Source organism: Lagenorhynchus albirostris, chromosome 10, assembly GCF_949774975.1.
Source record: "Lagenorhynchus albirostris chromosome 10, mLagAlb1.1, whole genome shotgun sequence".
In the NCBI taxonomy this organism is placed as follows: Eukaryota; Metazoa; Chordata; class Mammalia; order Artiodactyla; family Delphinidae; genus Lagenorhynchus; species Lagenorhynchus albirostris.
This window is the reverse complement of record NC_083104.1, coordinates 67,345,430-67,364,389: the sequence shown is the minus strand read 5'-3', so window position 1 is coordinate 67,364,389 and position 18,960 is coordinate 67,345,430. Positions and strand designations below refer to the sequence as shown.

General features: G+C 51.7%; 1 protein-coding gene across 1 annotated transcript in view; it reads left to right on the top strand.

Annotated features, from left to right (window-relative positions):
• The window catches only part of MDGA1 (MAM domain containing glycosylphosphatidylinositol anchor 1), a 53,487-nt gene that overhangs the window by 24,827 nt on the left and 9,700 nt on the right, over nucleotides 1-18,960 (top strand). Inside the window, exons 2-9 of the mRNA XM_060164166.1 lie at nucleotides 3,724-3,863; nucleotides 8,265-8,439; nucleotides 9,539-9,735; nucleotides 10,501-10,633; nucleotides 10,875-11,144; nucleotides 13,042-13,371; nucleotides 16,258-16,551; nucleotides 17,377-17,661. Coding sequence (XP_060020149.1) covers nucleotides 3,724-3,863; nucleotides 8,265-8,439; nucleotides 9,539-9,735; nucleotides 10,501-10,633; nucleotides 10,875-11,144; nucleotides 13,042-13,371; nucleotides 16,258-16,551; nucleotides 17,377-17,661 — 1,824 coding nt within the window. The remainder of the gene's footprint in view (nucleotides 1-3,723; nucleotides 3,864-8,264; nucleotides 8,440-9,538; nucleotides 9,736-10,500; nucleotides 10,634-10,874; nucleotides 11,145-13,041; nucleotides 13,372-16,257; nucleotides 16,552-17,376; nucleotides 17,662-18,960) is intronic.

Here is an 18,960-nt window from a genome sequence, read left to right as displayed (position 1 = left end):
CTTGGTGGGATCTCCATTGGTTTAGGGTCAGAAGCAGTTCCAGCCATTCCAGGGGTGAGCAGAGTCGGGAAGGCTGACTCATGTTAACGAAACTCAGTGGGGGTGACGGGCAAGTTGGAATGTCTATGCCAAGGGGGTCTGAGTGCTTTGCAATTAGGCAGCACTTGCACCAGAAGGCAAATCTGAACCGGGAAGAAGTCAGCCATGGGAAGTGGCTCCTCAGGTAGGACTCAGAGTAGAGGGAGTGGGTAATTGTAATGGTTAGTGTCCACTGAGGAAGCTGGGTAACATCAACAGACAATGCCATCAAAGCGGGGGTGGGTGCTCTTTTTGTTTTTAATCTAATTGAAGTGTAACATGATATAGTAAAATCTTAAGCAAATACCTTGATGCATTTTTACGTGTACATCCACCCGTGTAACAGCCGCTCAGATTAAGACTATGAACATTCCCATCTCACGAGATGGGATCCCACCTCCTCCCCAGAAACTTCTCTCGTGCCCTTCCCAGTAAATAATCGCCCACCTCCACCCAAGGGCCACCACTGTTTAGATCTCTGTTACTATAAGGTTGGTTTTTCCAGTCTCGAATTTCAAATGCATGAAATCATACACTATTTCCTCTTTTATGTCTGAGCTCTTTCACTCAAATTGTGCTGTGAGATTCAACAGGGTTGTTGTGTCTGTTTGTAGCTCTTTTTTCACTTCTGTGTAATATTCCATTGTATGAATGTGCTAGAATCTATTCATCCTTGCTGCTCTTGACGGACATGTGGGTTCTTTCTTGTTTTTAGCTATAATGACTAAAGCGGCTATGAATATTCTTGGACCTATTGTTTGGTTGTCACAGCACTAATTTCTATCGGGTACATACCCAGGAGTGGAATTCCTGCATCATGGGGTGGACCCTTGTTTAGCCTGAGTAGGTGCTGCCAAAATCTCTTCCAAAGTGGTTCTACTATTTTAGAGTGGGATAGTCTCAGGAGTTAATGTCATTAAAGGGCGTTAGATAATCTTAATGATGTCATCACCCATGATGCCAGCTCATAGCCCAATGTCCAATGAGGAAGAGTACCTGTCAGGTGGCCGGAGGCCTTGTGTCTGCTGGCCAGGCCCCATCTTTTCTGGCTTGGGCTGGCCAGGCCCTGAGAAAGTCCAGCTCTCCAGCTCTTTTTCAGTATTCCTTATCAGTCACCAAAGTGTCTATCATTACAACACTGCCTGGCTACGGGCAAGCCACAGTGTCCAAGATTACAGCTTATCTTCCATTGGAGCCTGTTAAATCAATGTCTTCCTTGTTGAGAGGCACCCCAGGCCTCTTGCAGACATCCATGCAGCCTTCTGGGCTTATCAACAATTGGCACACACATCACACATTGGTGGGTTTTTTCCTGAGGACCTTGGCCACAGATGGCTATCTTTTCCAAAGCATTTTCATTGCAGGGAATGATAGTTTCAGACCCATTCCCTAGATTCCAGGGTGCATCTTATACAGGGCCCACGTGCTGTTTATAAAATTCATAGAAAGTAGGAGTTGAAAAAAGACCTCAGAAGTCATCTAATACACTCCCCTCCTATAGGTGGGGAAACTGAGGCCCATGAGGTGTGACTTGCCCAAGGTCACACAGCTTGTCTCCTGACAACTAGCCTAGGTTCATTCCTCCATGGCAGCCAGACTGGACACTCAGACTCTGGGTTGGTAGCAGCTGCCACTGTTTGCAGAGACTCTCATGGTTAAACACAGCCTACATCACCCCCCAGATGGCTGCCCCGCAAACTTCTTGATGTGTGCCCTGGCTGCCTCTGTGGACCCACCTCTGTAATGAGTTCATGACTGTCCCATCAGTGTTGGTTGGAAAGACTCTGTTAAGGTGCTATTTGTGGTGATAGTAGAACACATCAGAGTTCTACTAAGCACTTCTCATTTATCCTGTGTGATGATCACATCCACCCGTGTGAGTTCTCAGGGTTGGTAGCATTCTCTCCATCTTAGAGATGAGAAAATGAAGGTCCAAAAATCACTAGTGTTTTACCCCGGGTAATATGGAATATAAAACTGCCCTATCAACCTGCAGGAAGCCCCCCTGTTTTCTGAGGGCTGGTTCAAAAGCTGCCTCTTCCATAGAGCCTTCTGTGATTCTTTCTCCAGCAGACAGTGGTGTCTCTCTCCTCTCACCTCCTCTTTACCTCTCTTAACAATGCTTAGCAACTTCACCATGGCATATTCCTATAAATTCATTCATTCAGTGTTCACTGTGTACCTGCTATATTCAAGGCTTTGCGCTGGGGATACCGAGGTGTGAAGCTCATGGTCTGGTAGGCAGAAAGATAAGAATGCTGAATTTGGTAGACACGCAGATTGATGCTTTGCTGTTGCACTGGAAAAGTGATGGATACAGAAGGAGGGAGGATGTAGGTCAATCATGGAATGCTTCCCGGAGGAAATTACACATTTTATGAAAAGGTTTTATCTCACCTCCCTGCACCTCTTTAGGGCAAGGACTGAGTTTTCACCCCCTTGTGTCCCTCGTGCCCTGGATTAGCTCTCCTGCCTCCACTCCCTCCATCCTCATATGTGAGCAGACAGGTTTGAAATTGGGGGCCTTGCCCTCCTTCCCAGAGCCCAAGTACTGGTGGGCTGGGGGCTGGTTTGCCTTCAGGACAGTGGGACTAAGACACTGAAGGAGGGCCATGAACTTTTCTGGTTCAATCATTTTCCCTTTGGGTCCCCCAGCCATATCGCAGCTCTGGTCCCCCAGCCCTGGTCAGATCCCAGCCCTGGCCACTGTGAGAGAGGTTAGGGAGGATCCAAAGTCTTGTGAGAGCTTCCAGGCCCCCGGTGAGAACTTCTCTCCCTTGGAGAGGAGGCTGGCATAGGTTCAGAGAGCAATGAGGGAAAAGTAACAGGCGGTTGGGTGAGGGGAACGTGCAGTCCCTGGGGCTGGGGGCCATCTTAGTTAGGTTCGCTGAAGGTTGAGCCTTGGATGGTTGGTGGCAGTGAGTTCAGGCAAGTGATTTGCTGAGAAAGTGCTCTAAGGACCAACTGAAAGGGGACAAGGGAAACAGCCAGGTGAAAATGTGGTTTAGTTGACTTAGTCTCAGCCTGTTCCCTGGGGTGGGGTAGGGGGCCTCTGGAGCATGAACAGAACCACGGTCACCCCAGCTTGAGGCAAGGTGGCTGGGCTTTTGCATCATGTCCACCAGTCATTGGGGTGTGTATGTATTGGGGAAGGGATGACCTCCTATAGGCATGTCTGGTCCAGGCAGCTCCCACTGGTTGAGGGCAATTCCCTGGGGCAGGTGAGCTCTGCGTGCCTAGCAGCTAACACAGCAGCTGGGAGTGGAGGCACCTGCCAGATACAGGGAGCTGGGCAGAGCACCAGCAGCCTGCACGACAGGGGGCTGCTAAGACATGATCCTCACTGGGTGATAACCACTCTGCACAGATTACAAAGCCCCCTCACAGTCCTCAGCTCATTGAAGAGCACAGATCTCTTGCAAGGGCCGTGGGATGGGGAGGAATTGCCCCTGTCCTGAGTCTCTGGCCCTTCTGGTCTGGCCCGGGGCCCTAGGAGGATTCTTTCCTGAGCTCGATGGCATCAGGCCTCTGAGGGATGTCATGGGGAAGTCTGGGCTGACCCCTCCCCCTGACACACTCAGGAGGGAGCCTCAGACCCCCTCTGGCCTTGGTGCCTCCCGTCTAAACCTCCCCATCTCCCGCCAGCTCCAGCCCAGGCTCAGATCGTGCACGCGGGCCAGGCGTGTGTGGTGAAAGAGGACAACATCAGTGAGCGCGTCTACACCATCCGGGAGGGGGACACCTTGGTGCTGCAGTGCCTTGTCACCGGGCACCCTCGGCCCCAGGTAAGCCCCTGGCCTGGCTTGAGCAGGCCCCTCCTGCCCCACCCCGCTCTGGGATCAGAAGAGGCAGTGGGAGCTGTGACTAGAGACAGGCAGCAACACGTCAGCAGAAGACAGGAGCCTGGGGCTGGGGAAATAGCTGGAAAATAAACCCTGTGGGGAAGGGCTAGAAGCTGTGGGCTTACTCACCTGGAACTATTGATGACTGAGGGCAAAAACTGAATGTCAGTTGTTCAGTTCCGGTCCAATCCCTGTATCTGTTGAGCAGACGCTCTATCAGATATATACCTTCAACCACTGTCTGAAGGCAGACCACGCGCCAAGCACTGTGCTCGTTACTTTCTCCAGCATTTTCTCTTTGGAGCCTCGCAACCGTGCTGTGAGGAAGGCATCAGGGCCTCCATTTTAAGCTGAGGAAATCGAGGTTCAGAGAGGTTGGGTAAACTCCCAAGGTGCCCAGCTCTTGTGAGGGTGGGAGCAGAATTCACATCCAGAACCAGCCTTCTCTGTAACTTGGTACACTTCCTCCTACTTCAGGGGGCTTCCGGTAGGCAAGCCCCACACTTTTGACATTAAGGGACTCAAAGCTATTAGAAAGTAACAGAAGATGCGGATCTGGAAAATCTGGGTGAATTTTGTCCCAGACGAAGTGTTTGGTTCAGGCAGGAAGTATTGGCTGGCTATCACTGAGAGCTGACAGGTGGAGGCAGGAGGGTGGGCTGGAGGGATGGGTAAAATTTGCTGGCGAGCTGCGGTGACCTTTAAAACAACAGAAAAGGTTTTGATTGGATCCTAGGAAGCACAGTGATTGCAAAATCCTTTTTTGGGGGGACAATTTTGGGAACAGGGACAGCTTTAGTAGGTTTGGTCTTGAGACAAGCAGATGGACAAGAAAACTCCTAAAGACTTTTTCAAACTGAAACTATCATCACCGCTTGCTCCTTCTTAACGGTTGTTTTTTTGGAAGTGTAAACAATGCTGCCAGTCTTCAGGTTGGTGTTTGCAGAGGTGTGACTTTAGGCATGATGCTCCCTAAAGCCAGGGAGGCAGCTGGCCCACCTCTCCCTCAGGCTGCACTGGCCATCTGTGTGTGTCCCCTTGCGCATCACGTGTAGGAGTCGTTTGTGGCTGTGGCTGTGAGTCCATGCACCCATTTTCTATTTCCATTTGTAGTTTCATTATTCTTCCTGCTACCTAGGCTCAAACCCTTGGGCTCATATTTGACTCAGCCGCATATCATTCCCCACACCTAGCCAGGCTCTGAGGCCTTTCTTTTTACGTCTCTTGCATGGGTCTCCTTCTATTCCTCATTACCCCTTGAGGTCAGACCTTTAGCCTTGTCCCTTGGACCACTGCAGTAGACTCTAACTGGCCTCCCATTCTCCTACATCTCCCCCTCCAATCCATTCCTGCACCCTGCTCCCAGAATCATCATCCTTAGACCTGCTACATGATATCACTCCCCTGCTCAGAAACCTTCGATGACTCCACGTTACCTACCAGACCCAGTTCAGGCTCATAGGGGTGGAACTAAAGACCCCCCCACAATCCAGCCCCCACCTGCCTGTACTGTCTGGTGTCCCACGGCCATCCTCCTCACACCCCGTCTTCAGTGAACCTGTCCAAATACACCCTGTTCCTTCTTGCTTTAGCCACTGCTCTTTACCTGTCCTGAAATGCCTTCTAGTGCCTTTTGCTCATTTCATTACAATAAATATTTATTGAGCACCTGCTATGTGCCAAGTACTGTGATGGGTCCTGAGGATACAGCTGCAGTTCCTGTTGTCATGGAGCATCCAGTCTAGGGGTGGAGCAAGTATCATCCCATAGCCCAGTTTGTTGTCAGATGGAAGAATGAGTGGGCATGGAATTCCCTACTCCAAACTAATAGCAAGAGAGAGGGACTCTCTATGGTTAAAATGAAGAAGAAATCTATAGCGATGGTAGTGAGCAAAAGCTGAAGAAACTGGTACTTTGAGGGACTTAACTGCATACTCACCTCAGGGGTAGTAGTATTAATACACACATGGGGGGTAAGCGCTGAGGCCACAGGCCCATCTATGACTGGAGCTAGAACTGGACTTCTTACCTAAAGCTGGAAGCTTGGTAAGAGTGATACCACCTATGAATGGGGACCAGAAGATCTCTGCCCCATAGCCCAGAGTCACAGCAGGGAGCAGACTTTCTGCTTCAGGGTGTGGGTGCAAACAGAGTCACCTATGAGGGAATAACCCTAATCCGGTCTGTGTCTTGCACTATCCAAGTGGTGAGGAGACCTTAAGCTGAGAAACTAATATAAAAACTGGGACTTCCCTGACGGTCCAGTGGTTAAGACTCTGTGCTTCCAATGCAGCGGGTATGGGTTCGATCCCTGGTCAGGGAACTAAGATCCCACATGCCGCGGGGCATGGCCGAAAAATACCCAAACTGGTTGAAACCTGTGAATGCATATATCTTGGGCATAGGCAACCATAAAGCTACACCACAGACAGGTCTGTCAGTGCCCAAGTGGGAGTTCTGAGGAAGATAATTCCTACTGAATACAAGCCCATGGGGTGAAATTTTAAAGCATATCTAAAAATACAGTGCCAGGAGAGCCAGTCCATAGACCCAAATAATTGAACAATTCACATCTGAGAAAACAGAGATGATAGAGCAATATGAAAGGATCTTTAAAATAAATGTGTTTAAAATGTTTAAAGAGATAATGGAAGGAATAGAATCTATAAGATGGGAGATTATAAAACCTGATCAGTTAAGATATGGAAAAAAGCAAATAGAAATCCTAGAAATAAAAAATAATAGTCTTTAGAAAAATTTGGCCTCAATACCATAGAAGTAGCTAAAGAAGAAACTGGTGAATTGGATAATAGATCCAAGGAAATCAGCTACAATGCAGTCTGGAGAGGACAAAGGGATGGAAAATGTGAAAAGGAAGTTGGGAGACATGGAGGATAGAATGAGAAGCTGTAACAAATTTAGGCATTCTACAAGGACTAGAGAAAACTTAGAAGAGGCAACATTTAAAGAGATAAAGCCTGAGAATTTTGTAGAATTGAAGAATGGTATGAACTCTCAGATGGATAAACCAAGTCCTAAGCATTTGTAAACGAACTCCATCTAGATAAATCATGGTAAAACTGCAAAATGTCAAGTACAAAAAGCAAAAACATTTTCATGGTCTTGTTCTTTTTCCAAAGCACCCTCTGATCTACGTCTGAATGTCCTGAAACTGCATGTAGCCTTCCCCAAGTTTTGTAACCCCTGGGTCCATGAGGGTAGAGTTGAGGGTGGTGAGGAGATGAGAACAGCAGTGACACACCGTCACTCCTGCCAAATTCTATTGGTCACACAGACCAGCCCTGGTACAAAATGGGAGGAAAGTACAGAAAGGTGTGAATACCAGGAGGTGGGGACCACGGGGGGCCATGGTGGAGGCTGGCTATCACATAGACCTCTTTCACAGATGAGAAATCTGAAGCTAGGAGATGAGTAACCTACCCAAGGCCACTAAGCTAATAAGTGGAATAACAAAAATTTAATCAAATTCTTACTTTTCCAGGAATGAATTATATACTCATTTAGTCTTCTCAGTAAGCCTAGGAAGGGAGTAATATTTCCATTTTACACATGCGGAAAGGAAGGCAGGAGAGGTCGGGTAACTTGCCCGCAAATCCATGATGCTGACAACTGCACATACTGCCTTTTTAAAAGCCTCTTCCACCTGACCCCAGATTCCCCAGGCTCTTCACTGAGAGGTCCTACCTCCAGCGTGCATTCCCACGAGGCTGTTTGGGTTAGTTTTGCAGGCCTGTGTATGCCTTATGTGCACTCGTGGAAAAGTATGGGGGTGGGCGGGGACTCCCCTCCCCTTCCCCCTCCCCTTCCCCCTCCCCTTCCCCCTCCCCTTCCCCCTCCCCTTCCCCCTCCCCTTCCCCCTCCCCTTCCCCTCCCCTTCCCCCTCCCCTTCCCCCTCCCCTTCCCCCTCCCCTTCCCCTCCCCTTCCCCTCCCCTTCCCCCTCCCCCTCCCCCTCCCCCTCCCCTCCCCTTCCCCCTCCCCTCCCCTCTCCCTCCCCTCCCCTTCCCCTCCCCCTCCCCTTCCCCCTCCCCTTCCCCCTCCCCTTCCCCCTCCCCTTCCCCCTCCCCTTCCCCCTCCCCTTCCCCCTCCCCTTCCCCCTCCCCTTCCCCTCCCCTTCCCCCTCCCCTTCCCCTCCCCTTCCCCCTCCCCTTCCCCTCCCCTTCCCCTCCCCTTCCCCCTCCCCCTCCCCCTCCCCCTCCCCTCCCCTTCCCCCTCCCCTCCCCTCTCCCTCCCCTCCCCTTCCCCTCCCCCTCCCCTTCCCCCTCCCCTTCCCCCTCCCCCTCCCCCTCTGTGCGATCTGACTCTGCCCTGCCTGGCTGGCCCAGGTGCGTTGGACCAAGACCGCGGGCAGCGCGTCGGACAAGTTCCAGGAAACATCGGTGTTCAATGAGACACTGCGCATCGAGCGCATCGCGCGCACGCAGGGCGGCCGCTACTACTGCAAGGCTGAGAACGGCGTGGGCGTGCCTGCCATCAAGTCCATCCGGGTGGACGTGCAGTGTGAGTCGGGTCTGCCTCTGAGTACCCGGGCCAGGGGCCTGCTTCTGGGGGCTCAGGCTGGGAAGGAGGAGTGGGGAGAAGGGTAGAGAAGTGGCACCTCCGTGGAGAACAACGGTAGAGACTTTCTCTTTTCCGGGATAGAGAAGGGCATCCCTGATGTTCCTTTGATGTGCACTACCTTATACCATTCACCCATCTCTATCTTTAATCCCATATGAACCTTGCAGCATCCCTGCAAAGTGGTCAGGGAGGGCAGGACATGTTGGATTATACCCATTCTACAGATGAAGAAGCTGAGACTAAAGGCTTGTGACTTGCTCACTGCATAGGTCTCTTCTCATTATGGTCCAGTGTCCTTCCCACAGTACCTCATGTCTCTGCTTTTGTCCCAGGGAAGCTCTGAAACTTCCCTATCCCAACACCTGCAGGACCAGGCACCCCTCAGTCCTTGCTACAGGTTGAATGGGAAGCCCTCAGTCCCTGCCTGCCATCCACGGATATTCCCTTGACCACTCAGAGGCTATCTCCCTTCTTGCCATCCGCCTCTGTGCCATCCAGGCTGACCTAGGTACCAGAAGCTGTGGGGCCAGGCCCAAAGGTCTGTCTGCCACCATCTTAATATCTACAATGAACCTATCCATTAAATACACCCCCTGCCCCAAGTGGGACCTGATAGAGTGGTGGAACCCCAGGCCCTCTCTTCTGTCCCCCTTCAGCCACCCAGGGGCCTGACAAACCCTGGGGCTGAGGGTCGTTTCTCAAGTTATTGCAGCTGGAAGGGTCTGGCAGGCATGGCCTGATTTCCAGTGTGCAGCTGCTTCCTCCATTCCATGATAGGAGGGTGAAGATAGACACACACATACCCCCGCCCTCCCCACCCCCCAGCCAATGCAGGTCCCTGGGGCGGGACTGCTGAGAAGCCAACACATCCAGTCCCCTGCCTCTGACAGGTTGCTCAAGCTTGCAGGGCTGGGAGAGCATCTTGCTCTCTGGAAGCATCCCATGAGGGTAGCTTAATTTTCCCTGAGAGCTGCCAGGGGCCCAAGCCTTCCACCTAGGGGGTCACGCATCTGACTCCACTGGGGCTGTGCCCTTGCAGACCTGGACGAGCCAGTGCTGACAGTACACCAGACAGTGAGCGATGTTCGAGGCAACTTCTACCAGGAGAAGACGGTGTTCCTGCGCTGTACGGTCAACTCCAACCCACCTGCCCGCTTCATCTGGAAGCGGGGCTTGGACACCTTGTCTCACAGCCAGGACAATGGGGTCGACATCTATGAGCCCCTCTACACCCAGGTCAGGATGGGCGGCAGCTGGCTTGGTCTCCTCATGGCTCACCCCACATTCTTCCTCCTGCACCCCACAAGGGAGGGGGCCAGGGGGGCTGAAGCCTCACCATCTGGAGTTCCAGGGACTGCCCTTACTCCAACAAGTTTCTTCTGACATCAGAAGCAAGCATTCTGATTGGGCTTCAGACCACCTGGGGCAGACAGAATTGAGACAGAAAGGTCAGGAAGCAGTGGTGAGGACAGGAGAGTCCTCAAGGCAACATGTCCTCTAAGAACTTTGCCAGTTAGGTGAGGCACCTCCTGGGGCAGACAAGTCATCCCTGCCTGTTGCTGGCTGTCAGGGTCTTTGGAACGACGGGCAGGCACAGCAGGAGTTGGGGTAGAAAGATGAGTCACTTCCCATGGCTCTCCTGCAGTCCTAGGAGATGGTGATGAAGCCATCCTGCAAGAGAGTGTTCAGAGGCAGCTTTCCTAGGTGGCTGTCAGAACTCCACATGTAGCCATGGCCTGTAGGGCCAGCCCTATATTTGTATGGGTAGTAAGACAGAGCAGGATTCCCTCGTTACCCTTCCATTTCCTAGAATGGGGAAACTGAGGCCTGGTCCTGACCAGTGTGTACCAGGACACCCTCAGACCCATGGAAGCCCAGGGTATGGGGAGTGTGCCATCCACCCCAGGCTCAGTCCTGAATAGGAATTTGCTTTAGCCTCTGGTGCTTGGTGAATGTGTGTGAGACCCAAGCAGGCCCCTCACCCCAGTGGTCACTGCCCAGGGGGAGACCAAGGTCCTGAAGCTGAAGAACCTGCGGCCCCAGGACTATGCCAGCTACACCTGCCAGGTGTCTGTACGCAACGTGTGTGGCATCCCGGACAAGGCCGTCACCTTCTGGCTCACCAACACCACGGGTACAGGCACTTCCCCGCCCATCCCCTTTCCCACCTGGGCTGAGTCCTCAACCAGGAGGTGGTGCCCACCTCATGCAAGACTCCAAGCACATCACCACGAGTGTTTCCCCTCCTCCTTCCTGCCTGCTCCTTCCCTTCTCCCCCTGCAGGCCTTCCCTGGCCCCCATTCCCTCCCTGATTCTCCTCCCCCACATCTGGCCCTGCCTCATGGTCCCCTAAGACCCCATTCTTGTCCTCCTAGCACCACCAGCCCTGAAGCTGTCTGTGAACGAAACTCTGGTGGTGAACCCTGGGGAGAATGTGACGGTACAGTGTCTGCTGACAGGCGGTGATCCTCTGCCCCAGCTGCAGTGGTCCCATGGACCAGGTCCACTGCCCCTGGGTGCCCTGGCCCAGGGTGGCACCCTCAGCATCCCTTCAGTGCAGGCCCAAGACTCTGGCTACTACAACTGCACAGCCACCAACAATGTGGGCAACCCTGCCAAGAAGACTGTCAACCTCCTGGTGCGATGTACGTGGCTCCGGAGGGGTGGAAGGAAACTTGGGAAGCAGACAGGGTCCCTGTACCTTGGGAACTGAAATGGGAAAGGCGCCTGTCTGCTTCTCCTTGGTAGGGGAGGTAGGCTGAGAAGGCAGGTTCCAGGCACTATGATTTCCCTGCAATTCAGGTGTCTGCCAGCAGATGGCAGGACTAAAATTTGCATGAAGTTTTATTTACAGTTTACAATCAATACATTTTCAAATATAACCTCAACAACCCAAGAAGTAGGAAGGGCTGGTGTTGATTACCTAGTTTTTTTTTAGACTGGGAAACTGAGGCTGCAAAAAGCTACATGTGGACATTCCAGACTCTAAGAGAAAGTTCCTGACTTTCTCCCTGTACAATGGTTTCTACATGATTAATAGAATTAAAGTGAAAATAACACACATTTCCACATACCTCATATGTAAATCTTTATTAGCAAAGCATTTCAGTGAGTATAAAGATAATTACTAAATGTAAAAATGATTAAAACTTGGAGCACAATATAAAGAAGTACAAATACTTTCCTAACTAAGTTTCAGCCTCAGTAATTATCATTAGCTGCTCGATAAGATCTTGATTTTACTACTCTGCTTTAAGGAGGAAACTTTAAATTCTTCTGCTTGTGCAGCTTTAGGTGGTTGTTTTAAAATTTATTTAAAAAAAATTTTTTTTAAAGATCTAGGCTTGTTTCCAGCTCTTTAGCACTTGAAAGTAAAGTACAGCTTCTGTCAAATTCAATTGAGCATCTTCTGATGAACACTCTTCTTTGTTCATCTGTCACTGACCAGTCTCTCCCTGACTCTCCTCACCAAGAGAAGCTAGCTCTCTATGACTTTTTACTTAATTATGATTAAGTAGTGAGAAAGATAATAGTCAAACTGTGGTTATCTAATGACTACTGTTTCCTTTGATGGTACTTTTCCCATCAGAAGATTGTTCTTCTCCACCTGATCCATATGCCCTTTAAAACCTGGGTTGATAAAATTGCCATTTTCATCAAATACTTGTGGTCACCTCTCGGGGTGACATACAGCCTGCTTCACTCAGCCCAGTCCTGATTTATGGCTGTTGTAGCAGAGTCCTTTCCAATGAGCACCTAATATTAAGAATTCTGTCTAACTCTTGGCATACATAAAACAATTTTTAGATTTTTAAAGGAGGCCAGACCATTTTCTTTCTAAACTCTGTATTTTTATGTAATTGCATGTAAAATGATTGTATTGGTCTCTTTTTTTTATGACACAAACTTGTTGCAAAGAGCTAAACAGCACAAAAGGGCAAATTAAGAATTTCCCCTCAAATTTCCCTCAGTCCCTTTCTCTAGATAGAACCAGTGTTACATTCTGGTGCCTCTTTCCAAAATTTGTATTTTGTATATTCTGGGTTTAAAACAACAATAAAAATAAAGCTGCGTAGTAGTTAAGAGCACAGGCTCTGAGTGTGAATTCAAGATTGGCTATTTACCAATACTTCTTTGAGCAAGTGAATTAAACTGTCTGAGCCTCATTTCCCTCCTTTGTAAAATAGGGAAAATAAAATGCCTCCCTCAAAGATTGTGGGATGGGCTAAATGAGGAAACCCACATACAGTGCTTAGAACAGGGCCTCTCATAGTGTATGTTTGGTCAACAGTGGCTGTATTGATTACTAAACCCACTTTTCTACAGCGAGCTTTTTTTTTTAACTTTTGGAAACACATCTGAGAGAGGAGAACAATTTCCAAGCAGAAAAAGTGATGGTTTCTCCTGGGAGTGGGATCGTAGCCCCCAAACTCCAGGAAGGCCAGTTGGAGGGTAGAAGCTGCATCTGGGTGGGGGTGGTGAGACAGGGAACCCTGGCTTTGGGCCAGCTCCAGCCACCTTTCCCTCCCCATCCACCCACAGCCATGAAGAATGCCACATTCCAGATCACCCCAGATGTGATCAAAGAGAGCGAGAACATACAGCTGGGCCAGGACCTGAAGCTGTCATGCCATGTGGATGCAGTGCCCCAGGAGAAGGTGACCTACCAGTGGTTCAAGAATGGCAAGCCAGCACGCATGTCCAAGAGGCTGCTGGTGACTCGCAATGACCCTGAGTTGCCCGCTGTCACCAGCAGCCTAGAGCTCATTGACCTACACTTCAGCGACTACGGCACCTATCTGTGTGTGGCTTCCTTCCCGGGAGCACCTGTGCCCGACCTGAGCGTCGAGGTCAACATCTCCTCTGAGACAGGTGGGCAGCTGGAGGGGGGCAACAGGGAGGTATGAGGGGGCTGGAGAGACCCACAGAGGGGAGGTGGGGGCAGCAGCTTGGGAAAGGGAGGCCACAGTGAGGAGGATATCATTTGTTCATGCCATATGCATTTATTGAACACCTGTTATATGCCAGGCATTATGCTAGGCACTGGAGTAAAGTGGTGGGCAAAACAGGCCACATTGAACTTAGTAGCAAATGTTTTTCAGATCATCCCACAAATAAATGTATCACTGCAAACTGTGATGCGTGAGAGTCAGGAAAGAGTTTCCTAAGATAGCAGGTTTGATCTGAGATCTGAGGGAGAGGCAGGATTTTAGTAGGCAAAGGAGAGCAAAGGGAGGGTGGAAGAGAAAAGCAGGCCAAGGAATCAGCATATGCAAAGGCACCGAGGCAAGAAAGTTCATGGAGCGTTTGGCGCACTGAAAGAAGGAGAGTGTGGCTGGGAGAATAGAGTGAGATGAGAGTGGAGAGGTTGGCAGGGGCCAGATTTTGCAGAGGATTTGGGTCTTTATTCCAATAATAATAAATAACGATAATGAAATAATGGCCAACATTTACTGAGTGTTTACTATGTGTTCTGATGATTTTATATTTATCTCATTCACCTTCATGATTTACTTTATGGGGTAGATGGTTCATCTTCAGTTTTTAGAGATGAGGAAACTTAGGCTAAGAGAGTTTAAGAATCTTACCTAAGGTTACACATCAATAAGTGGTGGAGCTGGGATTCAAACCCAGGCAACCAGACTTCAGAACCTGCTCTCAGCCACCCCTGAAGGGTTTACACTTTGAAAATTACAAGAGTTTGGAGGGAGTGACTTTGGAGAAGGTCTCTGGAATCTCATCTCCAGCCCCCAGTACCTTGCACTGAGTTGCTGGCTGACTTTGGCTAAGCCTCTTCAACTCTCTGGGCCTCAGTCTCTCCTCTATGAGACATTGAACCAGATGGCCTTGGAAGCTCTTCCCATCCTGACATCTGAACAGGGAGAGGCCAGGCATAGCTGGAGGTGTCAGGAAAGGCTTCCAGAAGGAGACAGACCTGAGCTGGGCTTTGGGAGTGGACTAGGCCTCCACAGATTCCACAAATCCATTTTGCAAATCACAGAGCCACGTCTGGGGTGAGGAGCTGGGGACTCAGACACGAATGCCACAGCCCCATCATCAGAGCTCACTGCCTAGACAGAGAGATAGACCTGTTGTAGAAGGGTCAGGCAAGGTGGAGGAAAAGGAAGGACAAACCTTAGATAAGACTCAGGAGCTAAAGGTGGGGTCTGCAGAGCATCTGGGGGCACAAGAGGAGTACCAGGCTGCCCGGGGTCATCAGGGAAGGCTTCTTAGAGGAGCCATTTTCCATGTGAGCATTTGCTCATGCTCAAGCCCATGAGAGGAGGGACAGGGAGCCCCCCAAGGTGTATGAGACTTGCTGTGTCCAGGAAGTATGTTCCTTACAAGTGGATCCCACAGCTGGAACACAGGATGGGAAAGGAAGATGAGGCTGGGGGTTGACAGAGGCCAGAGCACAAGGGCCTTGTTAGAAGAGCCAAGGAGTTTGAGCTTTAACCTGAGGGCAGTATGGCCTCAAAATGGGACAGCCCTTTATCTTGTGGGGGCAAAGAAGGGTTGGGAGCTGGGGTGTTTTAGAAACAGGGAAATCAGCGGGGTACAGGGCCATTTCCTTCATTTCATTCGTCAGCTTGATGCCTAGGACATAGAAGCTTTTTAAGGACCTGTGGAGACGGTTTAGAATTAGAAAAATAAATTAAAATTAACTGGCTCCAAAATACAAAGGGAAAACTGCAGAATTAAAGCCAATAAATGTATAAATGTTTACAGAGTATAAATTATGCTAACTAGATAACTGGACTTCAGCTTGCCTTGTAGAGTTATTTACGATTTATATTTAATGTAGACATTTAATTTGTTTGATGTGATATGGGATGGGACCCATGGAAGTCTTTAAAAGACCCTTAATTTGGGCAATGTGTTGGGTTGGATTAGGTTTGGCTGTGAATAACAGAAAAAAACCTAAATAATGGTGCCTTTAAATGAGCTAGATGTGTATTTCTTCTTTATGTAAGAGTGAGCAGTCCAGGCTGGAATAGTGGCTCTGCTCCACCAAATCCTCAGAGCCCCAGGCTCCATCTTGTCTTGCTTTTCTGTTATCTTTAGCATGTGCCCCCTCGTCCACGATGGCAGTGCCAGCTGCAGCCATCAGTCTGCATTCCAGCCTGCAGGGAGGAAGAGAGGCACTGCCTCTCCGTTTAAAGACTCACACCATCTTGGCCAGGATTTAGTCACGTGACCAGAGCTAGCCATAAGGCAGGCTGGGAAATACAGTCTTTATTCTGGCTGTGTGTCCTGCTAAAGCCCAGATATTCTTTCACTTTGGAAGAAAGGGTAAGGATGTTGGGGGACAGACTACCAACCTGTGATAACACTCCAGAAAGAGAAGATGGAGGCTTTCACTAGAGCAGGGCCAGTAGGCAGGAAGGAAGGGATTGAGGGAGAAGATATTTAGCAGAACTATTTAAAAAGTGGAACCCCCCCAAATAAATAAATAAAAGGTGGAATCCCCCAAACTTAGTAATGTTGGGGATAAGGGGATAGAAAGAATTGGCCTGGACGACTTCAACACTCTTTCTGAGTTGGGAGACCTTGAGGTAGAGACCCAGGAGGTGGAGAGGATTTGGGGAGGGGAGTTCTGCTTTGAAGATACTGCAGGATCTGTGGAACATCGGGGATGGGAAAGGAGGCTCGCACTTAGTGGCAGGGAAGCAGGAGCCCCAGAGCAGAGGCTGGGGGATGGGGGGGGGCGGTGAGGGGAAGCTCTAACCCCGCTCCTACCTCTTCCCTGCCCCGCAGTGCCTCCCACCATCAGCGTGCCCAAGGGCAAGGCCGTGGTGACCGTGCGCGAGGGCTCGCCCGCCGAGCTGCAGTGCGAGGTGCGGGGCAAGCCGCGGCCGCCTGTGCTTTGGTCCCGTGTGGACAAGGACGCTGCGTTGCTGCCCTCGGGGCTGCCCCTCGAGACCTCGGACGGGAAGCTGCGGCTGGAGCGTGTGAGCCGCGACATGAGTGGGACCTACCGCTGCCAGACGGCTCGCTATAATGGCTTCAACGTGCGCCCCCGCGAGGCCCAGGTGCAGCTGAACGTGCAGTGTGAGTCCCACCACCCCACCCAGACTACCGTCCAGAGCTGTCCCTCCCGGTTTACAGTCAGGCCTGCCCCCTCTTCACCCCTTCACCCACCCTAGTCCAACCAAACCCCTCTGCTGATACCCCTAAACCCTCCTTGACACCCGTGCTCTAAGACATGGAGGTCCATGACTCTTGCCACACTTCTACTCCATCTTCATTCCCAGGGACCCAGTGAGCAAAGAAATAACTGATTTTGCCAAGTGAAACTGGGAGTTTGAAGGAGGAAGGAACCTTCAAGGGAACACACTGCTTCTGATAGTATAATGACGAGAGTTAACTTACCACGTGCCAAGCACTGAGTGTTTTAATGCCCTAACTCATCTAGCCCTCCACTGTCCTATGTATAGATTCTGTTATTCACCCATTTTTACAAATAGGGAAACCGAGTCACACAGATGTTAAGTAACTTGCCTAAGATCTCACAGCTAGTTAGAGGCAGAGCTGGGGTTTGAACCTAAGCTATCTAGCTCCGGAGATCATGCTGTAAATCCCGACGTTATGCTGCTTTTCATTACACGGAGGGTGAGGGGACCATTTGAGGCATGAATAGAGGCCCAGTCTGGGAAGCTCGGCTGGGAAGGAGTAGGTATCTGCAGGTCGGGGAGGTATGAGTGTGGCTATTTTGTATGTTGTAAGTATGTATCCGCCCTGAGACCCTTCCAGGATGCTGGGGGGTGGGGGGAGGGGTGGCGGGAGTAGGGGCGAGTACGTCGCCTCCCCATGGGGCCGCTCCTCAGACCCCACTCGGTGGGGAGAGGCCCCGCTGACCGCCGCCCCCGCCCCCAGTCCCGCCGGAGGTGGAGCCCAGCTCCCAGGACGTGCGCCAGGCACTGGGCCGGCCAGTGCTGCTGCGCTGCTCGCTGCTTCGAGGCAGCCCCCAGCGCATCTCCTCGGCTGTGTGGCGCTTCAAAGGGCAACTGCTGCCTCTGCCACCTGCCGTCCCCGTCGCCGCCGAGGCCCCCGACCACTCTGAGCTGCGCCTCGACGCCGTCACCCGCGACAGCAGCGGCAGCTACGAGTGCAGCATCTCCAACGACGTGGGCTCCGCTGCCTGCCTCTTCCAGGTCTCGGGTGAGTGTCCCGACTGCCCCGCCCCAGCCAACCCCGCCCACCTGGGGCCAGGCTCCGCCCCAACCCCAGCCCTGCCCAGGCTCCGCCAGGGGCCCCGGCCTTTCCGGCCTCACTGCGCCTGGTTTAGGGCCCTGCCTTTCCAGGACCCGCCCATGCTAGGTAGAGATCCCGCGCAGGCCTCCCGGATATAACCGGGACGTTCTCTCACAGCCCTGAACCCTCCACTTGCCCACTCTAGGTCTAGGCCTTCCCCTTTCGAGGCCCGCCTCGACTTGGCCTAAGCCTCGCCTGTTTCGGCTTTGCCTGGCTCCTGGCATCTGACAGGCCCGCTCCCTTCACCAGGCCTAGACTTCGCCCCTCTAGCCCCAGGAGCACCAGGTATGGGCCCTTGCCTTTAAAGGCCCATTCACACCTGGCTTACGCCCTGCCTACGTGAGCCATAGGCTCCACCCCTTCCAGGTCTCTGCTTCCGCCTGTTTGAGTAGCAGGCATCGCTTTCCCTCCAGCCCTGTCCACGTCAGGTTTAGACCGACCCGCTCAAGCCCTGGGCACCGCTGCATCTCAGCCGTCACTTCTCAAGCCCCTCCTCCTTCGTCCTTGGCCCTAGAGGCTGCAGATAGGAAATCTCTTCCTGACTGCGGGCCCAATGTGAGGGGCCTGAGCTGTAGCTTAGAGGAGGGAAGAAGCGCCTCAACAGCTTCTCTGAAACGTCGTGGGTGGCGCTGGGCCAGCCAGCACACATTTCCTGAGCTGTCACTCTAGAGGTTCAGGCCCCTCGGTGCCCAGAAATCCCTTTCAGCCCCATCTCTTCATGTCATTCAGGTGGGCATTTTGGGGCTGCAGATGGGCGTGGGTGGGTCAGAAAGGAGGGAAGGTCGTGGTGAGAGTGGAGGGGAAAGGCCGGACCCACTCCTTCTCTTCCTCCCTTGGAGAGAGCCGGTACCCTGTCAGAAGCAGCACCCCAGAGGAGAGCCCCAGGTGTGCCTGTCCCCCATTTTACTGTGCCCCCGCTCTCCCAACAGCCTCTGACTGACTGGGTGCCCCTTAGCTCTTGTTTGGATCTCCTCACTCACAGTGGGGGGCTAGGGCCACAGGTCACTGGCCACCTACCCAGCCCCTCCCCACCTCACCCAGCCCTGCCAGCCAGAGGCCCCTGTGACATTTCCCACCTCCTTCCCCCTCCCCTGTTCTCCCACACTTTCCCTGTCTCCCCACCTTTTGGCCGCTCTCTATCTCTCTTCCCTTCCTTCTACCCCAAAATCCATGACCCTTCTTGGTGTCTTCTATCCAATTCTCTTC